Source organism: Lynx canadensis, chromosome A3 (genome assembly GCF_007474595.2).
Source record: "Lynx canadensis isolate LIC74 chromosome A3, mLynCan4.pri.v2, whole genome shotgun sequence".
In the NCBI taxonomy this organism is placed as follows: Eukaryota; Metazoa; Chordata; class Mammalia; order Carnivora; family Felidae; genus Lynx; species Lynx canadensis.
Window position 1 is genome coordinate 69,063,046 of NC_044305.1, and position 25,898 is coordinate 69,088,943.

The following is a 25,898-nucleotide window of genomic DNA, read 5'->3' on the forward strand; positions in this document are numbered from 1 at the left end:
TGAAGGAGAAAGATGTTTTTTTAAGGTTCCAAGCATTTAAAAATGTAGCATCTTTTCCAGAGACTGAGTGAAAAGAAAGTCTGGAATTAGTAAAATGCCTCTGATCAAAGGATATGGATACACCGGATTGGCAATAATCTCCAACGAGAGACAACCTCCTGGATAGTGTGTTTGCACAGGTATCTTATGATGCACATCCAATCTTTATATACAAACACATAACAATATCAGCTAGTTTATGTTTAATCTTGCTCGGAGTCAAGTTAACTTTCTTGTTCAGAGTCAAGAGTTAAATTTCTGCTACAGATCAAAATAACACCCAGCCCCATATCAGCTTGTTAGTTCACTTAAAGTTCTGGAGTGTGTGCTATATATGTCAGGTCCTGTATTAGGTAATAAAGAAGCAGTATCATTTTACAAAACTCATGGTTTATTGGGGAAAGGCAGACAAAAAGAGGTAAGGAAATAATGAAATATATGATGACAAAATAACAACAAAAAACTTCTATGAATTTCATAAACAGGATATTGAGTTGTTAAGTATGGGATGGGGGGCCTGAGCTGATATTTAAGTTAAATTTGAAAGATTAAGGGGCGCCTGGGTGGCGCAGTCGGTTACGCGTCCGACTTCAGCCAGGTCACGATCTCGCGGTCCGTGAGTTCGAGCCCCGCGTCGGGCTCTGGGCTGATGGCTCAGAGCCTGGAGCCTGTTTCCGATTCTGTGTCTCCCTCTCTCTCTGCCCCTCCCCCGTTCATGCTCTGTCTCTCTCTGTCCCAAAAATAAATTAAAAAAACGTTGAAAAAAAAAATTTAAAAAAAAAAGAAAGATTAAAAGAAGGGATGCCTGGGTGGCTCAGTCAGTTAAATGTCTGACTTTGGCTCAGGTCAGGATCTCATGGTTCATGGGATGGAGCCCCTCATCAGGCTCTGTGCTGACAGCTCGGAGCCTGGAGCCTGTTTTGGATTCTGTGTCTCCCTCTCTCTCTCTCTCTCTGCCTTTCCCCTGCTTATGCTCTGGTTCTCTCAAAAATATATAAACATTTAAAAACATTAAGAAAAGAGAGAGAGAGAGAGAGAGAGAAAGCGCCCTGCTAAGAACTGGAGAAGCAGAATGGGGAGTTGGATTCCAGGAAGGGAAACAGGCGCCAAGGGCATTCAGGTGAAAAAGAGGAGTACGTGAGATGAGGGGCTCACCTGAGACGGGAAGGAGAGTCACAGGCCAGATACAACACACAATGCCTCCTGATTATATTCTGTAGGCATTGAAGGGTTATGGGCAGGCAGATGCCATGAGTCAGTGCCTGAACGTGTGTGTTCAATCTCTCTGATGTAGGTATAGTAAACTGGAGACCATTTGAAGTAGGGTGGTTATAGCAAAAATGGAAAAAAATAAGAAAAGGTGTATGAAATGAGATAATTTTGCAGATGTAATTTGCAGGACTTACCAATAATGTGTAGATGATAGAGAGGAGGGAAATTGTAAGCAGAAAGAGTTAGGGGATCCCCAGAAAAAGAAAAATGAGACATAGCTTTCATGACACAAGAGAAGTCATTTCAGCAACCCCCACCCCAGCCAGCTGTTTTCCATGGCCTATGCCTTACCAATTCTACTTTCCCAAACACACTCTGGCAGAACTTCCAGGGCGATGCCAGAATTACAAAGAAATGCAAAAACCTCAGGAGTTAAGGATTTCAAGGGAACAAATGGAATGCAAAAATTAACAGTTTCTACCAGGCCTGGAAGTGGCCTAAACATATCTGAGACAAAAAAGTCAGTGGCAAAAACTCCCAGTGCTATTTCAAAGACCCTGCATTCCTTACCAGAGATAAAAGCCCAAGACTTCAACCAGTTTATACTGATCTTGGAACAAGCCCATATTCCGTCCCCCTTGTCTAACAGTTACCTCAGCTTCATTATAATGTTATAGTCTCCATCCAAGGGGAAGCACAAGCTTCATTACCATAACTTACGAGGCATGTATAGGCGTGCTTTCTAAGTATGCCTGAGCAAGCCTTTACCTGCCATGCCAAAGCTCTCCTTTCCGAATATTTATCCTAACCCTAAAAGGAAAGGAATACCTTTCACTCTGTTAAGGGAGTCTCAGTTTTGGAAGTTACTCCCTGTGATCTCCATGTCTGCTGCAAACAAAGTTTCTTTTGAGTGACAAACTGCACCTGGTGTAGACTCTATCTGTAAGTCACCAAGGAGCGAACTCAGGTTAGCTCCATTATAGAATGATGATGCCCAGCTAGCTGGTTTGCTTACATATGGTAAATACTGTTTAATGAAAGACACACTAACATACCACACACACACACCACACACACACACAAAACACATAGTTCCAGAGTCTTGAGACTGACCAAGTGAGGAGCTGAAACCCAAGACTCCCTGCTTAGGGCTCTTATATAGCTTGTAGAATTTCACCTCCAAGTTCCTAGGGAATCTCTTCCTTTTTAAGCTTCTTTGCAGGCAACTGTTGCCCTCATCACCCTAGGTAAAGTGCAGGCATTCCCAAGACTGGCCTGAGCATGTACTGTCGTGTCTTCAACACCTACTTAACAGTACATTTAACTGTAATTTAAAGATGAGGTCAAAACGTAAGAAGAAATGCATGAAGAGTGCCTAATGCTTTTCCTTACTCTTTTTTTCCTCTTCTGTGATTTCTCACTTGCTGTAAAATTTAATAACAAAACAAAACAATTGCTTTCCTGATTCATGGTGGGCCTCAAGTGGGCTTCAACACTAGAGTGTTTGAAAAAAAATCCCATTTCTAAACATAAGCCTCAGTGGCAAGTTTCCACTGCCCATTTTGGAAACTTCCCATGCTATGGAAGTCAAGCCTTTTCTATTCTTACAAATTTTTGGCTTTCATGAGATCTTTCACAAAACCTAATCCCCCAAAAATAAATCACCTTGATGAAAATTCACTCAGTAAAGGTAAATTAATGTGAAAATAAAACTGCCTTTAGCTCTGAGCAGCAAGATGCTGAGAGCTGAGGGAAGGAAAAAGTTGAGGTAGAGTACTGGGGTGCAGGGTGAATAATTTGGGTGAATCATCAATATTTACTTGGTTTATATTCCTATTCATCTTTAAACTCTGGAAAGAGCATGTTGGATTTCACTACTGAAAAAAAAAAATTTACTCCTACAGAGTGGAGGATAAAATCAAATTTCTGCTCTAAGACTTTGGGCAATTTTGAGAAAGAGTAAATGACAAGCTAATTTACTGAAATACTAGTTTATATTGTGTTCTTCCTTCAATTCTAAAATGCTAGCCAGGTATTTTGCCTCAAAGGGTTTTTCTTGGCAGAGTGGAAGCTGCTGGAAAACAATGCCTTCCTCAATCTTTTGAGAAAGCCTGATTTGCAAGGTTTATCCAGAAAGGGGGAGGGAGAAAGAAAGAAAGAAAGAAAGAAAGAAAGAAAGAAAGAAAAAGAAAGAAAGAAAGAAAGAAAGGAGAACAGAGTGTATTTGAGAGCTGATAAAGATGATGGGATTACCACTGACTGGAGATAGGAGAATATTGGTGGGATTTAGAAGTACAACTCATTCCATCATCCTGCTCTCAGCTCAGGGTCAAAGTTTCAGAGAGAATTGGTAAACATAGGGAGACTGGACTGCAGCCCACAGCTCCTTGCAGGAATTAGCAAAGATCCATTCACCCACTTAGGACAGGAGCAACAGGGTTCTTGCAATTAAAAGGACAAAGGACAAAAAAAAAAAAAAAAAAAAAAAAAAAAGGTGTTTTTGTGGGAACAAGTGCAGAGGGAAGACAAAAGGAGACTCATATGATCCAAGTTTGGGAATAGGGAGTGGGGGCAAAACAGACTATGATTAAATATCCTGTAAATCCAGAAGAGAGGCCTAAGGCCTTATTGATTTAAATTGTGCTGATTTAAATTGATATAAAGACAATTAAGAAATGTCCCATTTCTTACATACCTGAGTTGGTGGATCAAGATTCATATTATAATTTTAATAATACATGCTGAACAAAAACATGTTAAACAAATGTCTTAGGATATATTTGTGGATTCCTTTTCTTTCAGATCATAAGCCAAACCTCACCAATGACCTATGAATTCCTAATGAAGTCTTGGATGCCAGAATCCCAATATGAACCAGGCAAGGAAATATGAGTAACTTTGCCTTGAAGAGCCAGTCCATGCCCAGGAGCAGAAATGGGTACCTGCAACAGTAGCTTAGAAATGATCCCTCAACAGAGTCAATTCTCTTGGGAGTCTCCCACAGAATAGGTCACTCACTTGTTCCTACATCTACAAGCTACATCCCACATCCATGTAAATATCTGTTTATTCTGTTTCCTAACATTATGATTGCTGGTGGTAGATAAATGCCTGGCCATTTAAGTACACAAAGGAATGTATTTACTGCAAGTTGAAGAAGGCAATTCATTAACTTAAAAGTTTGGTTGGAATCTATGTAATTGAAAATATGTATCTTGAATTTTCTATGAAAATCAGATGGCAATTCATTTAGGGGCCATTTCTGGAATTTTCTTTGTTATACTGATCATATTCACACCCTATTTGTTACTTTTTTTAATATTTATTTTTGAGAGAGATAAGAGAGAAAACTCTCACTAGTGGGGGAGGGACAGAGAAAGAGGGGGCAGAGGATCTGAAGGAGGCTCCCCACTGACAGCAGCAAGCCTGATATGGGACAGGAACACACAAACCAAACTGTGAGATCATGACCTGAGCCGAAGTTGGGTGCTTAACCAACTGAGCCACCCAGGTGCCCCTATTCATCACTTCTTAATACAAAATGTGTTGCATTGATTTTTAAAATCATGTTAATGTTGTACATACTTACAACATACTTATGTAATTAAATAGGAATGGGAAGGAAAAGCTAAAGTGAAATACATAAAACTAATTATATTTCAAATGGAGACTATAACTACACTCAAGGAAGGAAATTAGGAAGAAAAGGAAAAAAAGGGAGGCAGGGAAAGAAGGAAGGAAGGAAATAAGCCAAGTTATAGCCAAAGTTACTTGTAAACTCAGCGTTTAATTTTACCTGCTAAGTCTCAGGCAGTGAGGAATGAGAAGAATCACAAACTAATCCTGAATTTTGTTTTAGTTGATTTATTAATTGTAGTGGTATAGGCAACTTCAAGTAATCCACACACTATTCTACATTCATTATTGGGTTGAAGAAATGAGTAACTGACATCACTGAGGGCAAGGATCCCACCATGGAAGAAAGAACATGGAAACACAGAATGGGGGAAGTCAAAAAACAAGGACGTAGATATGGATGTACCACTGTGAACTCATCTTTTCTAAAATATATGTATATGCATGATTATGTGCACATGCATTTTTGTAAACTAGAAACCACTGTTTGGATGATTTAGGTTTTATCAGAAAGAGTAAAAATGGGGAGTTTGTGTCTAAGGTCATGTGTCAGAGGTAGTGAGTAAACAGCTACCCGGGGACAAGGACATGTGAAAACCACAAGGGAACATTCTTTAGTTCCATGTGTGTATTTACATATTCATTCAGGTTTATGTGTATATCCTTGAATATATTTTCCTATCTTTGCCTACTGAAAAGGGCAGGAAACAAAGATACTCCAATAGCATTGAGAGTATCTCAACATCAACCACCCAGATTTTGGTCTCTAATATCAATCTTGACTAAATGAAGACAAAATGGCTGATTCCAGAGCTGGGGCATGGTAGGTACAAGCTGTGCCTGGAATATCCTGTTATGACATAAAGTAAGTAAGAAAATGCTAAAAAAGCAAAACAAAATAAAACAAAACACAAACCTGAAAATGTTGGGGTGGGGCATGTCACAATATAACAAAGACCAACTTCATGGGACTCACACTGGCCCATGGACTCAAACTGGGACCATCTGAGCACCAAAATAATCAAGTAAAGTAATTATAAACTATTTGAGAAACATAGAAACTTGGGTGTCCATACCAATAAGGAAGAAATAAAGGAAGGAAGGAAAGAAGAAAGGATGGGAAGTGCTGGAATTAGAAAATCATTTTGTAACTACTGCACTAAAGACTGGATCAGGAGAAAATCTTCAATGGATGCTAAATGTAGGGTGAAATTTTGAAGAGACACAGAATATTTTTTATGGTCTTAATGTCTCTCCACAGACAGTTTATTAGTGGAGAGGGAGAAAACATACTGTTCATGTAGTGGAGAAAATGGACAACGTGTTGACCAAGTGGTTAAATTAAATCACCGGTAAAGGACACGGACGTCTCATGCCTTCAGACAGGATACTAGAAGGAGGCCACAATATCACCAATGCAGAATTCAACCCAAAAATGCAAAACCTGAATTCAGTCGTGAGAAAACATCAAACACAAAATGAGTGACTTTACAGTGATAAAAGGTGGGAGGGTTATATATTTCAAAAATGTCAATGTCACGAAAAGACAAAAAAAAAAAAAGTTGCTGGAAATGTTTCAGATGAAAGCAGGTTAAAGAGACCCGAAAGCTATATGCGGTGTCCGAGCCCAGGCTGCACACTGTGTAGAGGGGAAACGCTATAAAAGACAACACTAGGTCAACTCACTAAATTGTAATATGGAGAACAGAACAGATAAAAGATATTGCATCCGAGCAACACTTACTGAAGTTGGTAACTCTTTGTTATGTAAGGGTATATATATATATATATATCATTATTTGTAGAAAATGCACACTTTAATAGTTACAGGTAAAGGGCCATTTTGTATTTAATTTTTCCTCAACTGGTTATGAAAAAAAAAAGTGAAAATGTCAAAGCAAATGGGATACAACATTCACAAGAGTAAAGATAGATCAATGTTCTTTGTACTGTTTTTATTTTTGAGTGTTTTTTTGTAAACTGGAAACTATTCGTAAATAAAATTTAGCAAAATATGTTGCACCATACTTTTGTTTCTATCCCTTCTTCATCCACTGTAGTTCAGGACTTATGACTTTACATCCTAGAGCATATACTACACTGACACAGGATTCATTTTGCTCAAAACATATTCTCTCAGCATACTCTCAGGATTTCCAATCACCTGAAGGTCCACGAAAAATGAACGCCTTGAGCACACTGACCTATTTGCTACAAAAGGCCATTTTAGCCCTGTCAACTACCATATAGATGCATGAAACCAAACAAAACTGTCTCCTCAACATTAGTCTGTGTAGCACCATTGAAGCCCTTCTCCCCAGTATGGAATGTTCCCTCACATACTTTTATCATCTGTGTTACTCTCTCTTTAAAGCCTAGTTCAAATGTCATCTATTGCTTTAAGCTATCTTTGAAACCAAGGTCCTCAACCTCTCTTCTGAACTCCAAGATCATAAATTGCTTACATCAAACATTCAGTACCTCATCTACTGCACCAATTGTCAGTTCTTGTGTGAGTTCTTGTGTGTATATCTATTTAGATATAGATGTGTATGTATCTATTAAGATGTGTGTGACATGATGTGTGTGGAAAGTATGTGTTGTAGAGGTTTTGACCACGAGTCAAAAAAACAAAATCATCAATAATAGCAATAAAATCAAACCTAGGTCCTCTTCTAAGTTCTGGTAACAGTGGCATTTCAAAGAAACATAAGTCACTTAACCCCTTTGAAACTCAGTTTCCTCATCTTTCTTTTTTTTATTAATTTTTTTTAATATTTATTTTTGAGAGAGAGAGAGAGAGAGAGAGAGAGAGAGAGAGCGCGCACAGGCAGGGGAGGGGCAGAGAGTGAGGGAGACACAGAATCTGAAGCAGCCTCTAGGATCTAAGCTGTCAGCACAGAACCCAATGTGGGGCTTGAACTCACGAACCACAAGATCATGACCTGAGCTTAAGTCAGATGCTTAACCAACTGAGCCACCCAGGCACCCCAGTTTCCTCCTCTTTAAAATGAAAATGCAGGGGCGCCTGGGTGGCGCAGTCGGTTAAGCGTCCGACTTCAGCCAGGTCACGATCTCGCGGTCTGGGAGTTCGAGCCCCGCGTCAGGCTCTGGGCTGATGGCTCAGAGCCTGGAGCCTGTTTCTGATTCTGTGTCTCCCTCTCTCTCTGCCCCTCCCCCGTTCATGCTCTGTCTCTCTCTGTCCGAAAAATAGATTAACGTTGAAAAAAAAATTAAAAAAATAAAATGAAAATGCATATGCCCTATCTGCTTCACTGGGTTGTGTGAGATTTGAGACATACTTAGGGACAAAAGAACGTTCCCCTGTGGTTTTCACATATCCTGTCCCCGGCAACTATTTATTCACAGCCTCTTGCATATGACCTTAGACACAAACTCCTCATTTCTACTCCTTTTTTTTTTTTTTTTTTTTAACGTTTATTTATTTTTGAGACAGAGACAGAGCATGAACGGGGGAGGGGCAGAGAGAGAGGGAGACACAGAATCGGAAACAGGCTCCAGGCTCTGAGCCATCAGCCCAGAGCCCGACGCGGGGCTCAAACTCACGGACCGCGAGATCGTGACCTGGCTGAAGTCGGACGCTTAACCGACTGCGCCACCCAGGCGCCCCCACTCCTTTTAATAAAACCCAAATCATCCAGACAATCGATGCTACAAAAACAATTCATTCCTCTAAGACCCGTCCTTGACCAAAACTAGTTGAACTTGGGTTGACACTCTTGTCAAAGCCCTGCAAAAATTCTGCCTTCCTTCACCGGGTTCACACAGTTCCTTTAGAACCTTCTCCTGTCTGGCAATTTTGAATAAAGACTTAGGCTAACCACTCTCTGGTTGATTTTCTTTCTCAGAGAATAAAATAATATAACATTTGCTTTCCAATTGCTAATCCATGACCCAGTTGCATAAGAGTCCCCTCTCAAGAGATTTTAAATATGAAAAAAAGCCCAAACCAAAAACAACAAAATAAAAACAAAAGGAAAAAAAAATTACTGTACTCTTCCTTGATTCTCTGTGTTGTCAGGCCAGGAATTGGTCCTTTTAAAGCTGTTCAGGTGATTCTGAAAAAAAGTTGCCCCTACATATAGAAAAGAGTTTTGGAGAGCCATAAAAGGCTATTGAATTATAAGATAGTAAAGAGATCCCTAAGTCTGCAGTTTTCTTCATTTGAACTCAGAAATGATTCTCTCAAAAGTTAAAATCCCACACATGCTATTTCCACATTGATAGAATCAACTGATCTCTGATCATGGAAACCCCTTAGGACTGAATGTAGGACACATTTCTCTGCTGCACAAGAACTATCTTGTGCTATGTACTAAAATAATAATTTTAGAGATGTTCTCTAAAAAGGGAAAAGAGTTAACATCCCAGTAGGTCATGTGTTTGGAGTTATTTTCAGCTGAGAGAATAAAGGCACAACACCGATTCCTCTTTCATTCGGTTTCCCTGTATCTCTGGGGTGGACTTTTATATGGCTCACCTCAGTTAAGGATCTACATATCAGGGATTGAACCTGACATCCTTAATATTAGAGTTTAACCAACTGAGGTAAATGGCCAGAAATGATCTATTATAGCTTATAATGAAAAAGTGGTTCAGCTGACAGAATGCCAGCATATCTATCAATTTACCCAAACAGTGAAATGTAGAACTTGCTGCTGTTTATTGCCAAAATATACAACAAAGAAATTGAACAGAAATTGGCATGTAAACAATGACTTCAATATTTTATGAGACCCTAAGATATTTATGACCCACAACACTGAACTATATAATGTCTTCTTGAATTATTAAATAGGAAAGAACATGACACAAAAGTAGTGCTTGTTTGAGAGAAAAAAAAACATTTAACATGCTCCTTATTTAATGGAATCATTGCTGGAGAAATTGGAATAAAAAATGAACTGTGTGTATCAGCTTCAAGTTGTGTAGTTGGTTTTATAGTCACCTGCAAGATATGGGAAAGTCTAAAGCTTCAGCAAAAGCAAAGGCAACGACAACAGGGGGATTTACCTGTCATGGCCTGTTGGTCATCCACGGTTAACTTTAAACTTTTTCCTCGACGGACCACACGCACTGTGTGCCATTCGTTATCATTGAGGTTATAGCCGGCAAAAAGGGTCTCGGGACCTTTGCCTGTAGGATATGCCAAACAGTCATTATGGACACTCAGAATCAGTCAAGCAAATGAACCTCACAGAGAGTGAGAGAAAGAGACAAAGTAAGGGGGAAGGCACGGGAGAGGGAGGAGAGACAAGAGAGAAGGAAATGAGAGAAAGAGGTGAGAGAGAGAAAGGAGAGAAGAGACTGGCTGGATCAATTTTCAAACCCATTAGAGTCAGAGCAAGCAAGGAAAATGACAAGTTAACAGACATTCAGGTGTGACAATTTAAGAAGAATCTTTAACATTATGCATTGATCAAAGACAAGTGAATGAACCTTGTTGTCATAAATAGGCACAGTCAATATAGGATCAGGAAGCCTCCCAAATTTACACACACTTTTTGCTGTTGTTGTTTTTGTTTTTCCTAAGGAATTCTCCGGTCTTTATAGTTAACACTTTTTCGCTAATGAAGTAGATAGCAGTCTTGTAACCTCTGACTTCGGGGAGAGAGCAGACCTTAAGTAATTAGCTAAGCATCTTCAGGCTAGCGCAACTGCCTGATTAGATTCTGGTGAGCAGACTGCTCTGGGCACTATATTGTGTAACAGCTGCTCTTCACTCTTACATCATGTACCTCCAATATTCACCAAGTTCTTAAATTTATGGAATGTTGTGTCTAAAAACTAAGTCCAGTGAAGGCACAGAAAACGGGTTTAGATAGGAGTACTGACTCTTAGGAAATGAAGAAGAAAAAGAAGTCACAGCCAATAAAGGTCCAAGTGATGAGTCGGAAGGAAAATAAAGTGAGACTAAACAGCACTAGAGGGAAAGGATTCCCAGCTGAGGACCAAAAGAAAATTAACCACCTGGGAGAGTAACTGCCAGTGAGTCTATTAAATCTATGCAAATTAATTTATAGAGGCTTAGAACAGACATACTATTTCAGAAAGTTGTTTTATGGAAATCAGTGAAATGAGAAACTTAGACAAACATCCTTTTGCCACTTTGTTTCTATTGAAACAAAGAAAGGAAAAAAAACCCCACAAACCTTTAATATAACTTGAAAAAATTTTTAAATTAAAATAAAACATTTCTACTAATCTGATGCTATGATTCACTAAGAAAAAATCATGAAAAGTTTTTAAAGATACATTATTTGGTGATGGATTTTTCCCCTGTGTGTTTTGCAAGGACTGGAATTTGTTGGTAAGCTAAAGTAATGAAAAAAGTGACACCGTTGAATTTCATCAACTGATTCAGGATCAGGATTGGCTTCACAATTTCTTCAACCAAATTCTACCAGCAAAACCAATCAATGTCCAAGGATCTTAGGAGAACACAGAAAAGTCAAGGAGAAGGAGGAAGAAACAAAGGGAGAGAGAGAGATAGTAAGAAAACCAAGTGGAAGAACTTCAGTAGTCTATCCAACAAGAGATTGTTGTTTGCTTCTGGCACTGCTGGCTATCCATCCAGCCCTGATTTCTCTCTTAGGATGTTACTGATGTAAATTCTGCCTTCCGTGGTTGAGTATTCTCTGGGGCTTAAAGTGAACCAGGGAGATAAGCTAAACTTTGCAGTATGGACTGCTTCATGTCTCTAAAGGAAACCATCATGAAGGTTACAAAGAATCTTTTTCTGTTTCTTTAGAGAAGAAAATTACACATTTTCTTTAAATTACACATCCAAGCCAGATACATGAATAAAAACTAGTCTGGACAGAATAGTTCTGAAAGATTGATCACTAAATAACTAGAGGAAGCCTGTTAGTTCAGCAACTGAAAAAAAAAAAAAAAAAAAAAAAAAGCTTTGAGGCCAATGTTGAAAGCAAGTTCCACGATCAAAGGAACTCTTTCTAGTTTCAACAGTGAAGAAAGAAGCGCTTAATAACTCTGCAGAATCTTAGTATCCTACCGGCAGCAAGGGTCATTCTTAGTTTTGATCTTTGAAAAGAGAATATATCATGTTTAAGCTATTTTTATAGGGAAGACTTTTTTTTTTCCTTAGAAATGTGTCCTTTTGAAGCAGCTTCACTCCCATTCTCTTATTTTTAAAAGTGTTTTGTCAAGAAAAAGAAGCTTAAGGGTGATATCATCATTATACCCCATTCTGGGCTTGATCTTCCTCTTAAGTCATAATGCTTAATCTATGAAACAACTATTTCCATAACAACAGGCACAAAATCCAATTAAAAATAACCCTTTGGTTCATAAAAATCTCTGTGGGCCAACTTCAAGCTCCTTTCTTGCATTATTAAAAATGTGGAGAGATTGATTTTGGAAGACAAGGTTTTAAAAAATGCACTTAATATTCTCAGTTCAAAACAATGTTATCATGCAACTTGAAGTGTAATGGAGAGTGCACTGGCGAGAAGTTAAGAATTGTGGTTGCTAGTCCTTGATTTGCTACTAAGGAAAGTAGTTGGGAGCTGGCAAATGCTTACTGTGCTCCAGGCATCTTATCTGTTAACTTATTTCATCTTTACATTGTTATCCTTTTGTAGATGTGGCACTGAAGGCCTAGAAAACAAAAACTTTTTGCCCCAAGGTCACAGAGCTAAAATGTGATAGAAAAGTGTTCCATCCTAGGTCTGACTGACCAAAGTCTGCATGTTTTCCCCTGCATTAGCCTGCCTCCCAGCTATACCTTTGGCTAGAAACTTCTCAGTGTCTCTACATCTAAATGAATAGATGGAGACGGGAAAGCTGCTCTTTGTCATGGCTTCCACCTTGCTCTACAGAATGATTACATGTCATGACATCTGACCCATCCTCTACATAAGTTATGGAGGAAGGAAATCTCTAAACAGAACACCACAACTCTAAAAGGTACTACAGGAATGATACAGAGGGAGGGTCATCATTTTGGGACTGAGTCCACCCATAATCAGCAATTTGCTAGAACATTTAGCTTCTGTTGGTCTCAGCAACCTTATTTACAAAAGGCAAGAGATGATGTAGATGATCTCCATAATGCCTTAGAGATCTCACATTCTCACATTTAAAACATATGGAATTGGTAAAGAAAGGTGGCTTAACTGCTGTAATTTTGAATTTGAGAGTCATTTAGTCATTTGTCCTCTTCTCAAAATTTTAATGGCAATATTATAGTCACTAAGACCATGAATGATCAGAATTCCTTTTGAGATTTCCTCTTTTGGGGGATATCAAAATATTGGAAGTAACATCTTTCTCCCAGCATGAATGTGAGTATTATCGACTGAATGTTCATGTGTTGAAGCCCTACCCCCTAATGTGATGGTATTAGGATGTGGGCCTTTGCAAGGTAATTAGGTTTAGATGAGGTCATGAGGGTAGACCCAATGATAGGATTGATTCTCTTATAAGAAGAGACATTACAGTTCTTTCTCTCCATCATGCAAGGACACAAAAAGAAGGATGGCCATCTGAAAGCCAGGAAGAGAACTCTCACCAACTACCAAACCTGCCAATGCAGTGATCTTGGACTTCTCTGAGTCTAGAATTGTGTGAAATTAATGTTTGCTGTTTAAGTGACATAGTCCATAGTATTTTGTTATAGGACTCTAAGCAGACTTAGTAAGCAATAATTTAAAGATTTTAAAGAAAGTCCACAGCATTGTTTCTATAATCATTCCTTATGCTTTATAGAGAGTTAAAATTTATTTCTATTTTTACACTTGATCCTTACTGTAATCTATTATTTAAGCCATAGAGTTACCCCCGCCCCCAATTTTTTAGTCAAGAAAGAAGACTTAAAAAGGTCAAGTGTATGATTATAAGTCTCAGAGGCAGTAAGGACTGGAATTAAGACTGAGATCTTGAGATTTTCCAAGCCCCTTCTAGTGTCCTTTCCACAGGCCCCCAAATGATGTGCAGACAATAAGAGGTGCAATGTGGCTGAATGACAACAGCCAGTATTTAACCAGACTGAATCAAAAGTCAGCTCTATAAGATAAAGCTACATTAAAGAATTATAGAACTAGAAGGGACGTAGGAGGTAGAGAAGCTCACGGAGCCATCTACAAACATACAATTTGAGATCTGAAGCAATTAGATGATGTTCCACTGTTCATATGAAGAGTCCAAGTCCCTAGACTGGCAGTCTAGTGAGCTTTCTGTAAATCATTCTCCCATTATATTATGCAGAACTAGACTGAACTTCTTACAGGACACCAAGATCTGACTACAATTCAGTTCCCGACTACAATTGGTTCTCCATCTAAGGTGAAAGTCAGGCAAGAATAAATACTGCTGCTTTTCAACAGGAGTTAAGCTATAAGTGTTTTCTAGTTGGTGATATTCACCAGATTTTCTGGTGACTCTGCAGCTAAAATTCATGAATTTGCATACATTTAAGTTTATTAATTACAAATGGAAGTAGACACAATAAGCATTTCAGTTTTCTTCACTCTGGTTCAACTTGATTGTCCTTTCACAACCTACCCACGTATGAGGTTCTTGTGTCTCTATAATTTTACTCCTAAGAAGGGTTGAAGATAAGGGCAACTTGAGGAATAGGAGAGGAAGGGGTGTGTGTGGGGTGAGGGGTAGAGTCAGTAGTCAAATAAATCCTTCTTTGAAATCTACTACTTTACAGAGCCTTGATTTAACCACTAGGAAATACATTTAATAAAGGATGATGTCTGTTTTTGACCAGATTAGTAACCACATTTGCTAATGACTTTTCAACTCCAATTTCACTACAGCAGGGGATGGTGGAGAAAATTGGATTTTTTCCCTAGGGCTGTCATCAACTAATTATGTCATCTTAAGTAAGTCATTTATTTTTCCTGTTCCTCACATTTCATGTGTAAAATGAGGATACTTGGTAAGACCATGTCAAAAATGCTCTCCAATAACCCAACCTGAAAATTCTGTCATTCTTGGAAGGGAGAGACATGGCCTGCGCTATTTTCTAACCTTGTGGCAACATGAAAGAGTGCAATATTATAGTGAAGTTCTCTAAATTTGTGAGATTTAATTATCTTTGTTAATTTCACCATTTTTATGTTGATATGCATAGACAGAGGAAACAGAGAACTTCAGAGAGTTATTGTAGACCTATTACTCAAGTCAAATGGATCCAGTAGGACAATATTGATGTATGCCAGCAAATGGATCTATTAACTTATGTAGTCACATTTTAAGGAGAACTGTTTTTGTCAACTTGGCACTACTCAAAATTTAGCACCGAATAATCAGTACATGGTCAGTCAGGAGCAGGAAATACACTTTTCCATGTACCAAGATATGTCCTTGCTTTATGGACAAGTTCACTTAGGAAACATCACAGATCAGAAGGTGATTTTGTAAAATAGCGATCTTTAAGAAACTCTTTCTTTTAACTGTGGTAAATTATTCTCTCCTCAGTTTAAAATATTAGATCAGGGATGGGCAGTGTTGGAGACTCTGACCCAGTCTCCCTCTAAGCTTGCCTTATTCAGAACAAATATAGGGTAAAATGTGAAAATTCAGGAGCTAAGCTGGGCCAGTTGTTTTATTATTTTTTTTAAATCAATGAAATTATTTTTTAGCCACCTGTAATCTTGCATAAAGAATATAGAAACGATGTAAACTGGCAGCTGTCCTCCTGTTTAAAAAGCAGTCTAGGGCCGCGTGGGTGGCACCGTCGATTAAGCGTCCAACTCTTGATATCAGCTCAGGTCATGATCTCACAGTTTGTGAGTTCGAGCCCCACATTGGGCTGTGCGTTGATGGCACGGAGCCTGCTTGCAATTCTGTTTCTTCTTCTCTCTGCCTCTCACCCACTTGTGCTCTCTCTCTCTCTCTTCAAATAAATAAAAAAAAATTAAAAAATGAAGCTGGCTAACTTGGTCCCAAGGCAGCACCCAGAACACCTATGAATCCAGCTGGCTCGTTTCTCCCTTTAAGAAAAAGGATGATTTTTTTAATCAGAAAACTTGAGAAAGGCTTTTAAAAATCATTTGCAAGTAACCCTTTCCTTTAAAATCAGATTTGATTAAAAAGAAAAGATTCATAAATCATTTATGAATTTAAAAAAAACCTTATTCTTCCAGAACATTATTTATTATGTATATCAAGGACCAGAGGTATCCAAAGGTACCATTGTTAGTTTATGTGCATTATCAGTCCTCTTGCATGAGTTCTCAACACACCCTTGATTGTAAAATACAAATTTATAGGCTCTCATCTGAAGATTTTGTAGGCCATTTCCTTGTAGGTCATGTGAGTTATGGAATAGATTGCCTTTCCTTATTTCTAGCCATAAGGAAACCAAGATTTAGGATTTGCACTTAATTTGATTAACTATTTTATTTTCTTGTCTTGTTCTTTCTTTCTTTCTTTCTTTCTTTCTTTCTTCATATTGTCTTTTCTCCACGCTGAATTATTTAAAAATATTTCTTAATCATTTTAATTGTTTGAAAGTAGGGGGGCATAAATCAATAAGTGAATTTATTTAATAAAGAAAGGAATAGCTTCTAAGAGATGTACAGATAATTAATCCAACTCTTTAATTTTACAGATAGTTCCATGGGAGGTTAGTCTGTCTAGACCTCTCTCTCTCTAATCTATCTATCTACCTATCTCCAACAGGATTAAATGAACCTCTACTGACCAATATCAGGTTTGTTTGCAAGTGTATTTTAAATTTATTTTCATATTTGTGATGAATATTTTTTGAACCAAAATATACATAGCAAAATACATATAATAGTAATTTTAGATCCTTTTTGGAAGAAAGCCTTGTGTGGAAATGTTTTGTGAACTAATTATACTAGTTTTTGAAAGTGGGGGGAAAAGAGTAAAGAGCAATAGAGAGGAATCAAACATAGCTAAGGAATCTATGAAGCAATGTGATCAAAGATGTTTAGTACACTAAAATGACAACTGTCTCCGGAGTTAAAAGATGGATGTGGCTGGAGAAAAGCAAGCCCATACCTATTATATTTTGATTTTTAAAACACTTAGACATGTGGGCCACAAAGCTGAGATTCCTACATACCCTTTAGGTCATTAGCTTTATTTGTACATTTTAAAGATGTTAACTACATAAGTGGAGCATCTGTATCAGCTACACTATTTCTTAGTAGAGTTCAAACCAATTGGCTCTGGATTTCCTTTTTGTTGACTTAAACATCAAATGTAAGTAATTTCTATTTTATAACCTTATCTTTTCATTGGAGTAGTTAATCTTCTCACTCAAGCCATTTATTGAGCATGGGGATTTTCATGGGTGCTTCTGCAAAGCCATAACCTAGCAAACTACATAGATGACAGGCAAGTGGGAATCCACTTTGTTTGCCTTTTGGAAATGATCGACCTACTACCTCCATTTTATTGAGAACAGGTTGTGTCTTTTCAACTACAGCTGGAGAAAGGCATTATGTAAAGTGCATCCTAAAGTTTTCATAGCTCTGTTATTTAAAAAGAAAAAATCTAGTGTTGCCATACATATAAATTGGTTCTATATTTACACAAGTGTTCAATTATTCTTTAGATCACTAAACTACCTATAGCACCCAGTAATTGAATTAGGAGTTACAGCACCACAGCATCTTAGAATTATGAAATTTTAAAACTGAATGGTCCATATTGGGTCTGTTGTCTACCCTATTTAACTACTCTTATTCATTCTGGATTATGTGGCACTCACACCCTATTATTTTAGTTTAAAAATTACTTTGTGCAAAACACTGATCTCAGCATGTGTATGTCCCAACTTAGATTCTCAAGATGATTGCATTCTAATCAATCAGGTGGTCAAAACACTTTTTCTGTAATGGGCCAGATAGTAAATATATTTGCTTTCCAGGATGTGGTTGTCATTACAATTACTCAACACTGCCATTGTATGGTCAAAGCACCCATAGACTATGTACACAAATGGGTGTGGCTTTGTTTCAACAAAACAGGTATTAAAAGAGGCAGCCCTCTGTGTGCTGGAGTTTATGCTGTATTTATGTGTAAAATACACATAAATAAATAGACAATTTAAGTCCCCTTATCTCATAGATTTTTACATTGAGTATTAAAGAAAGAACTAATGGAAATATATTTAAGAACTTATTAGTCAGTGGACCTGAGTTTTAGAATCAGTGTTGCCATTAAATCTAGCATAACACAAATTATGCTAATTGAGTCTTCCTCTTAATGCTCCTGGTTTGAGTTTTCTTATCAGTAAAACAACAACATAACAAAACAGAAAGCAATTTAAAAAGCTTTTAAATGGCATAAGCCAATTGTAAAGCCTCTTTTTCTTTTTTTAAGTACACTCTACGCCCAACATGGGGGTTCAAATTCACAAACCTCAAGATCAAGTGTTACATGTTCTACCTACTGAGCCAGCGAGGCGCCCCAAGACCACCAAATTCTAAAATTTAGTTACTTTTCCTGGCTGTACAAATTTAGAACAGCAGCTTTTATTAAAATGCATGATATCTGCAAGTGTGTGCATACAAAATTAGGTGTCTACATATATCCACATTTCTGGATAGTAACAAGTTTCATTTGGCAGTTGACTTTGAGGACAGTAACCTCTGGTGCGAGGCAGGAGCCAGTGGAAAGATGGAAACAAGCCTTGTCACTGTGACAATAATGGGAAGAGAGAAAAGCAGGAGAAACAGGCTAGCACCACACTGCTTGATGCCTGAGTCATGGTTCCTGGCAGCAGCCCTCCTACCTATAAATGACAAGAGGATGTGTTTCTCAGGTTGTAATTATGACACCTTCAACCTGCTGTTTGGTTTTGCCTTTAGTTTCTGGTTTTAAAATAATTACTTTAAAAAATAATCCAACCTCTGCTTAAAGAGGAGGAGGAGGAGGAGGAGGAGGAGGAGGAGGGGAGTAACTCCTCATTAAATGTTTCTATTTTCTTTCTCCATGCCTAGGTATTGGGCTGGGAGCAAAATTCTTTTGTTTTTTTTATCACTGTGAATCAGCTAGGGAATTTAATTAAAAATTAATGTTAGACACAGGTAAATTGCACTTCCAAATTCTTCTATTGCTATTTACTAACATTACCAGGAGAAGGACCAACATAATAATTTGCAAATCTGGCGCAAACTGAAAATGTGGGGCTCTTGCTCAAAATAAAGAATTTTAGGACAGTTACAGCAGATCATGAATTCAAGCACAGGTCCTTCTAAGCCTAGGGCCATGGGTAACTATGCAAACTGCATGCTGCTGAAGCCATCCCCGATGTGAAGAATTAAGTTTTGTGCTTATTTATTTTCATTTAGCTCTGTATTTGGAAATATGCAGACAAGGCTGGAAGCAAAATACTTCATTTATTCCCTTAAGAGGAACCGTTGGGTCACCTTCCCCATCCGTTGGCACTTAATGGCAAGGCCTCTGGAGTATCAGAGGAGTTGTTTCAGAGCTGTCCTACCTGCCGGGCCTGGTGCCAATCAGGACTTGGACTTGGTGACAGAGTAATAATCCTCCTAACAGCCATGAGGCTGAGCTACCTGCCAAACCATGTAACTCCTCCCTCTTCAACGTCTCCTCACATGCCTGACAAGTCTTCAGAATGCCTTTATGAACAGCCACTGGCCTTTTCTGTACAAGCAAGGTGATGTTTATAGAGTCCTAAGGAAAGACACACTTCCTTATATTGTAAGTATTGGAAACACCCTTCCCTAATTAAAAAGTACTTTGGCTAAATAATGTAAAGCCAGACTTTGAGCTTCAAGATGTTGGTTTTTCAAAAATGAAAATGAATAACAGAAGAAAGGCATTTTATAAACTATTTTAATTTCTGTGGAGAAATAAAACAGTCACATGCTAATTAATTACATTTATCTGTTTTGTTTAGATTATTATTTAAATCTGTCCTTGTGGGTTTTTTTAAGTTTATTTATTTTGAGAGAGAGAGACAGAGAGAGAGAGAAAGAGATCTCATGAATTGTGAGACCATGACCTGAGCCAAAACCAAGAGACAGACACTTAACTGGTTGAGCCATCCAGGTGCCCCTGTCCTTGTGTATTTATAAGTGCTAGAATGTGTATATCTTGGTCTAGTGCATGTGTTCTGGACTCCCAGGTTGAGTTTTTATCCGCATTCCATAAGTTACCAACTGTGTGAATTTGGGTAATCTATTAAAGTTCTCTGGGCCTCAGTATTTATATCTGTAAAATAAGCTAGTAATAGAGATACTTTACAACACAAATAGATTTAATGCATTTGAGTAATTTAAAGCAATTTAAATGCTTTAAATTACTCAGGACTCAGTACAAAGTTACTGAGGACTATTACACAGTAAGTCCTCAGTTGTGGTAATAATAAATAATAATAATATCACTATTATATTGTCACTATTATTATTATTTTACCTTCACTGTGCTTAAAATTTCAAAGAAAATATACTATATCTATGGCTTAGGGCCTTGAATGTACAGCTATTCACTAAATGTATATTGAATGGGTGTACTTGTTTAGAGTTTGTTGGATTGTGTGTGTGTGTGTGTGTGTGTGTGTGTGGTAGATGAAATATCTCTTGATATTGAATTAAGCCAAAGAGTTAAAGAAAAAGAACTCCATTAACTTTTAATGCTTACATTCACTAGAAGTGTTAGGAAATAAGAAAGCTTCATCCCTTTGTTGTCATATTTGGCAGCATGGAATCCGGTAAGTCATACAGTTGGAGAACTTGGGTAACTCAGTTATCTGGCTAATTATTTGGACAGATTTTTTGATCAGTTCCCTTGAAAATAAATTTAATATTGTGGAGAGCCTGGGAGAGCAAAATGACCTAAGGCTAGCAGTCACTAACTTCCAAATGCAGAGAAAATAGTTGGTTCAGGAATTGAGGGATTCAAGAATTAATGAGTAATTATAAGAAAACATGGGCCTTGTCTGCAAAAAGATCCAACCTTGAAGAGCTGCTGGAAACACCCTACAGAGACTCATCTGCCATTTTCCTAACTCACACCAAGGACATTCTATTATCTACAAAATAAACTTTAGTATATGTAGCTGTCTCCCCTTCTGCTCCATATCTAGCTTTATAGCATAGCTCTAGGCAAATGAATCAACAAGGTTTAAGTCATCTAGTAGAAACAGTTAGCCTCTATAGCTTTCACATTGATTGTACCCATTTATGACAGACCAGGATAAATACCTCAATGTAAATAATTTTCAATGTGAAAAACATACATTTGAAGAAATATAAATTACCTTTTAAGAATATAATTACATTTACAACACAGTAAAAATGAACACAAATTATATAAATACATTGTTCAAAGAATGTTTTAAAACAGTTCACCTTAAATCTAATCTAGCTCAACTGGCAAGTTTAGGAAGAAGTATAATAAAATACACCCAATACACTGAAAGAAAAAATTTGGACTGTGACTTTATTTTAAGGAAAAAAGATCATTTCCAAGAAATGCTTATCACATAATAGGATAGCTTGCAGGTATAATTAAGTACTAAATAGTTAATGTGATTTTAAGTAAGAATTATGAACAGAAAATGTATTCAGCATTGGTGTAACATGAAAAGGATTAAATTGATTCATACTGATACTGATTTAACACATCTTATGCAATACTTACAAAATTTCAAGCTATCTGAATGAAAAAAATGAAAAAAGCATACAGACATTGAGCATTTGGAATTTTATAAATATTTGACTAAATATTTCACTAAAAAGTCATGGGTTTAGAGTAAAAAAAAACAGAGATTACTTAATTAAATATAACATTACTCACCAGAATACACTATTATAATAGTTATAGACTTTTGTTTTATGAGAAGGCCAAGGAGAAGGCATATTTTTTCATATTACAAGGAAAGATGGCTTTACCTGTATTTTTTTCCATATCTTGTTAATGTAAGTCCATTGGAATATCTTTAAATACAAGACTGAATTTATAAAATTTAGCTCTCCTTCAGTATTTTTGGGGTATTCTTGAACAAACTTTCTCCACAAAATAAAAAGTATATTAGAAAATTAAATTTCAGTCCCTGCCTTTGTTAATTTATTTATCCCCTTCCTTTCTTTTCCTTGGGAAGCCATTATGATGCTTGAAAATCTGTTTTTCAGTATTTGTCTTAAACATTACAAAGCTATTTTTAATAAAAAATATTCTAAGAAATATGATAGGAAATGTTTTATCTTTAGAACTCTTGAACTGTAGTATCTCATTTGTTGTGATCTTTTTTCTTTCCTCAATGACTGCATCAAAAAAGGTAATGGACAAGTAACACATGATAACTTATTCATCCATGATATAAAAATTGGAATAATAACACACATTTTCCCAAGCAATGATAAGATTATTTACTAAATCCTTCTTTACATTGAATTTTAATAATGCAATAACAGACAGTGCTAACTTAATTGTTTTCTTTTATCATCATTAGCTTACTTATTTATCAGGCTAACTTTTTAGTCATTGATTGCTATGAATTAGTCATTGAGCGGTATGATTGTATTTAACCATTATTGTAGTAACAAGGAAACTATTGTGATTACTCCTATATTTGAAGGTGTCTTTGGGTCAAAATCTTCTAAAATGAATGGCCTGCTTTCCTATGATCAAGTGTTCTTAAAAGGTGCTTGTCCCACTATAGCAAGTTATTAAAAATTGAATCTTATGCCACATTAACTTGCTTAATTTGAGGAAACAGTACTTGCAGGTTCCTTGGAGCTAGTCAACCAACTGCTAGAAGGAATGTTATGTCTGTGTGCTTGTTCTAGTCAATCTTCCTATGAAAAGGTTATGTTAGTTAGGCTTCTGCTTAGTGGGTTACAGTCAAGGATAATTTATAGCAATGCATCTGTAAGTATCTTTTCAGTCAAAATTATTCCAATATGGTCTGTTTCTCAAGATCTTGCTCACAGATGCTTCCAATCAGTTTTAATTTGACTGCTCTGAGATAACTGATGAATCATAATGAAACTTACTTTTGTACATATATGTTTCCTCTCTATTTATCTTTCTTCAACCTGCTCAATAACCTGGACCTACTTTATATTACTTTGGCATAAAATATAACCTAAGCAGTAGATTAGGTTGTGACATACTACATCTCATAGTCATATTCTGAGTATACTGTTTACAATTTGTTGCTAAAAGAAAAGGTTGCAATATACCTATATTTTACCTATACCTATACCTATATTTTTAAAGAAACACATATTACACAGTGTGCTATTATTAAGTATGTAACATGCAAAGTATTATGTGTTATAAGGGAATTTAAAATATGAATGAAATACTTCTCTGAGCACTGAAATGGTCTCTTTATATTTCCATTTCCTCTAGCTTCCAAATATGAGTAATATTTCTAATTAGGAGCCAAGCATTGCTTGAAAAGAGACTCATTTGACTATTTTGTAAGTCAACATTGGTGGGAAATTAGTCTCCAAATACATTTAAAATATACAAACCATAATACAAACATATGTTGTAGTATAAACCTAGATTGTCCTAAATAATGGTGGGATTGGTTTCCATTGTATCTTAACAAAGCCTTTACTTTTATTTGCCTTTCATTGCATATTTTAAATTGGTAGAGTAGAAAAAAACACTGTAGAAAAATTAGAATGTATGGATGATGAACAAAAATAAGACATGAAAAATTACCCACAAACTGTATAGCAGGAACAATAAACATTTTGAGGGATATTTTTACAGAAATACTGCAGAAAAGCCATTTTGTCATGGTGGTTGCCAATTTTGCAGTTGGCACTCAAAAAATAGGAGATACCAATTATTTCTTTACTGCTTACTGTTTGAGCTAATTTTCCTCCATTGAACAGTTTAAAGAATTGGCCGATTACCCAAATATTATTTTTGACAGTGTAAAGCTTCTATTTTGATTTATTGAACTGAATCTTCAAATAAAATAATTTAATTTATAAATGTATTATTAAGATACTTCAAGAATCTCATCACCTATACTGTCACTTTCAGAATTCTATGTGGTTATTATTTCTATTTTATTACTTTTTAATATTATTGTAATCAATATCATGTTCTACCTCCATTTTGATCTATTTCAACACTATGAGATGAATATGTATGTATTCCAAGGGGATTTGCATAACTTATTAAATCATTTATTTTTTATTTTCTTTTACTGGACACCTTCATAATGCATGAAAAATCAGTAATACCAATTTTAAGTCATGCCATTATAGTATATTAGTTCTATAAGATTTGGGTTTTAATTTTCACATGGATTCTTTGGATTTTCTAGTAGTGCACATTTATTTACACTGGAAATTTTCTGATTTCCAAAATAGGTTGATATTTTCCATGTATCTGACAATTTAATGAGAGCCTATATTCACAGGCTGCCTATATTCTTTGTATGCAAAATTTTTAAAAAGGGAATTGATAATTCTTACCCTCAATCCTATTTCCAAAGGAATTTTAACTGTAATAATCATCCATAGAAAAAGGCAATTGACTTTGAAATTTAATTTATTTCAATAGTACTATGCACAAAATATTTTCAGTCTAATTTTACAGATGTCCTGGGAAGGGTGATGGGAGGGTGAAGAATTCTCACAACTATATAAGTGATTCATTCAAAGAACAAATAACAACAAACAAATAATCCAATATTAAGTGGAATAAAAATAATGGTAATTTAAATACTGTTAGGATTTCTTACTTTACCTTTGGGGAAACTGTTTTCATAATGCACTTCTTATCCATCTTGCTCTTTGCTCTCATTGGTAACAAATGAACATAATGGATAAGAGTTCTGAGCATACTGAACATTTCAATCCTCAAATTCTTTGACGGCCCCATTCATTACCCCCACCCCCAATTTAAAGAGCCTTCCCCAGCTGACTTATACACCACATGTTAGCCAGTTCTATGTTGAAGAAATTGTAATCCTCATGGGCATAATCCTTATGGGTAAAGTAAAAACATTTTAAATCACATACCCTAGAGAAAAGATGCTTGTGTGGAAAATCTGCTGTTCTTGTATTCTTTTGAGGAGAGTATATTATATGGGCCTCAGCCCCTGCTCTGATCACAGCTGACTGGGTTACCAGTTGGCATCTGCCCTCAAAGCTAAATCTGGTCAGTAGCTTATGAAGTGATATTATTTGAAATTTCTACTCAACAGCATATGAATAAGTAGTGAATCCACTAGGTTCTCTTTCTAGGGGATTTTGAATACATAACCTACATAGAGACAACGGTTGGTAAAGGAGTAGCACAAAGCCGAAGGACACAGAGAACAGAAGCCATGAGGGAAGAGAGGAAACGCTACGAAGAAGCAGAAGACATGAAAAAGTAGAAGCTACAACCAAGCTGAAGCAAGTCAGTGTAGAGAACAGGAATAGCTGGAGTACCAGAAAAAAAGACAGATGATAATGAAGTCACCATAATGGCACAACATTGAGAAGGGAGCCTTAGTGGCAGCAGATGAAAACATGACAAAATACCTGGGCCAATGGAGCCACACTGCATGTTGAACAAACTTCTAGTTCTTCATTCTAAGCTCCATAAAACCTGTCATGTTGTGACTGAAATTATTTCCTGTTTATATCTGCTCTTAGTGTGTTCTTATAATAAACTTACTTGAAACACTTACTTGAAAAGATATATGCACCCCCACATTCAAGGAAGCATTATTTACAGTAACTAAGATCATGGAAGCAACTCAAGTGTCTATCCAGAGATGAATGGACAAAGATGATGTGGTGTGTGTGTGCGTGTGTGTGTGTGTATGTGTGTATCACACATATACATAATATTCCATTATATATATATGTGTATATATGTATATATAATGGAATATTATGCAGCAATAAAAAAGGATGAGATCAGCATTTGTGACAACATGGAAGGACCTAAACAAGGTGTTATGCTAAATGAAATCAGTGAGACAGAGAAAAACAAACACCATATGATCTCACTTATATGTGAAATACATACACACACACAAATAA

General features: G+C 36.6%; 1 protein-coding gene across 1 annotated transcript in view; it reads right to left on the reverse strand.

Moving 5' to 3' along the window:
* The window catches only part of LOC115511232 (neurexin-1-like), a 699,173-nt gene that overhangs the window by 578,465 nt on the left and 94,810 nt on the right, over positions 1-25,898 (reverse strand). The window contains 1 exon segment of the mRNA XM_030311788.1: positions 9,922-10,044. Within this exon segment, the coding sequence (XP_030167648.1) occupies positions 9,922-10,044 (123 nt within the window).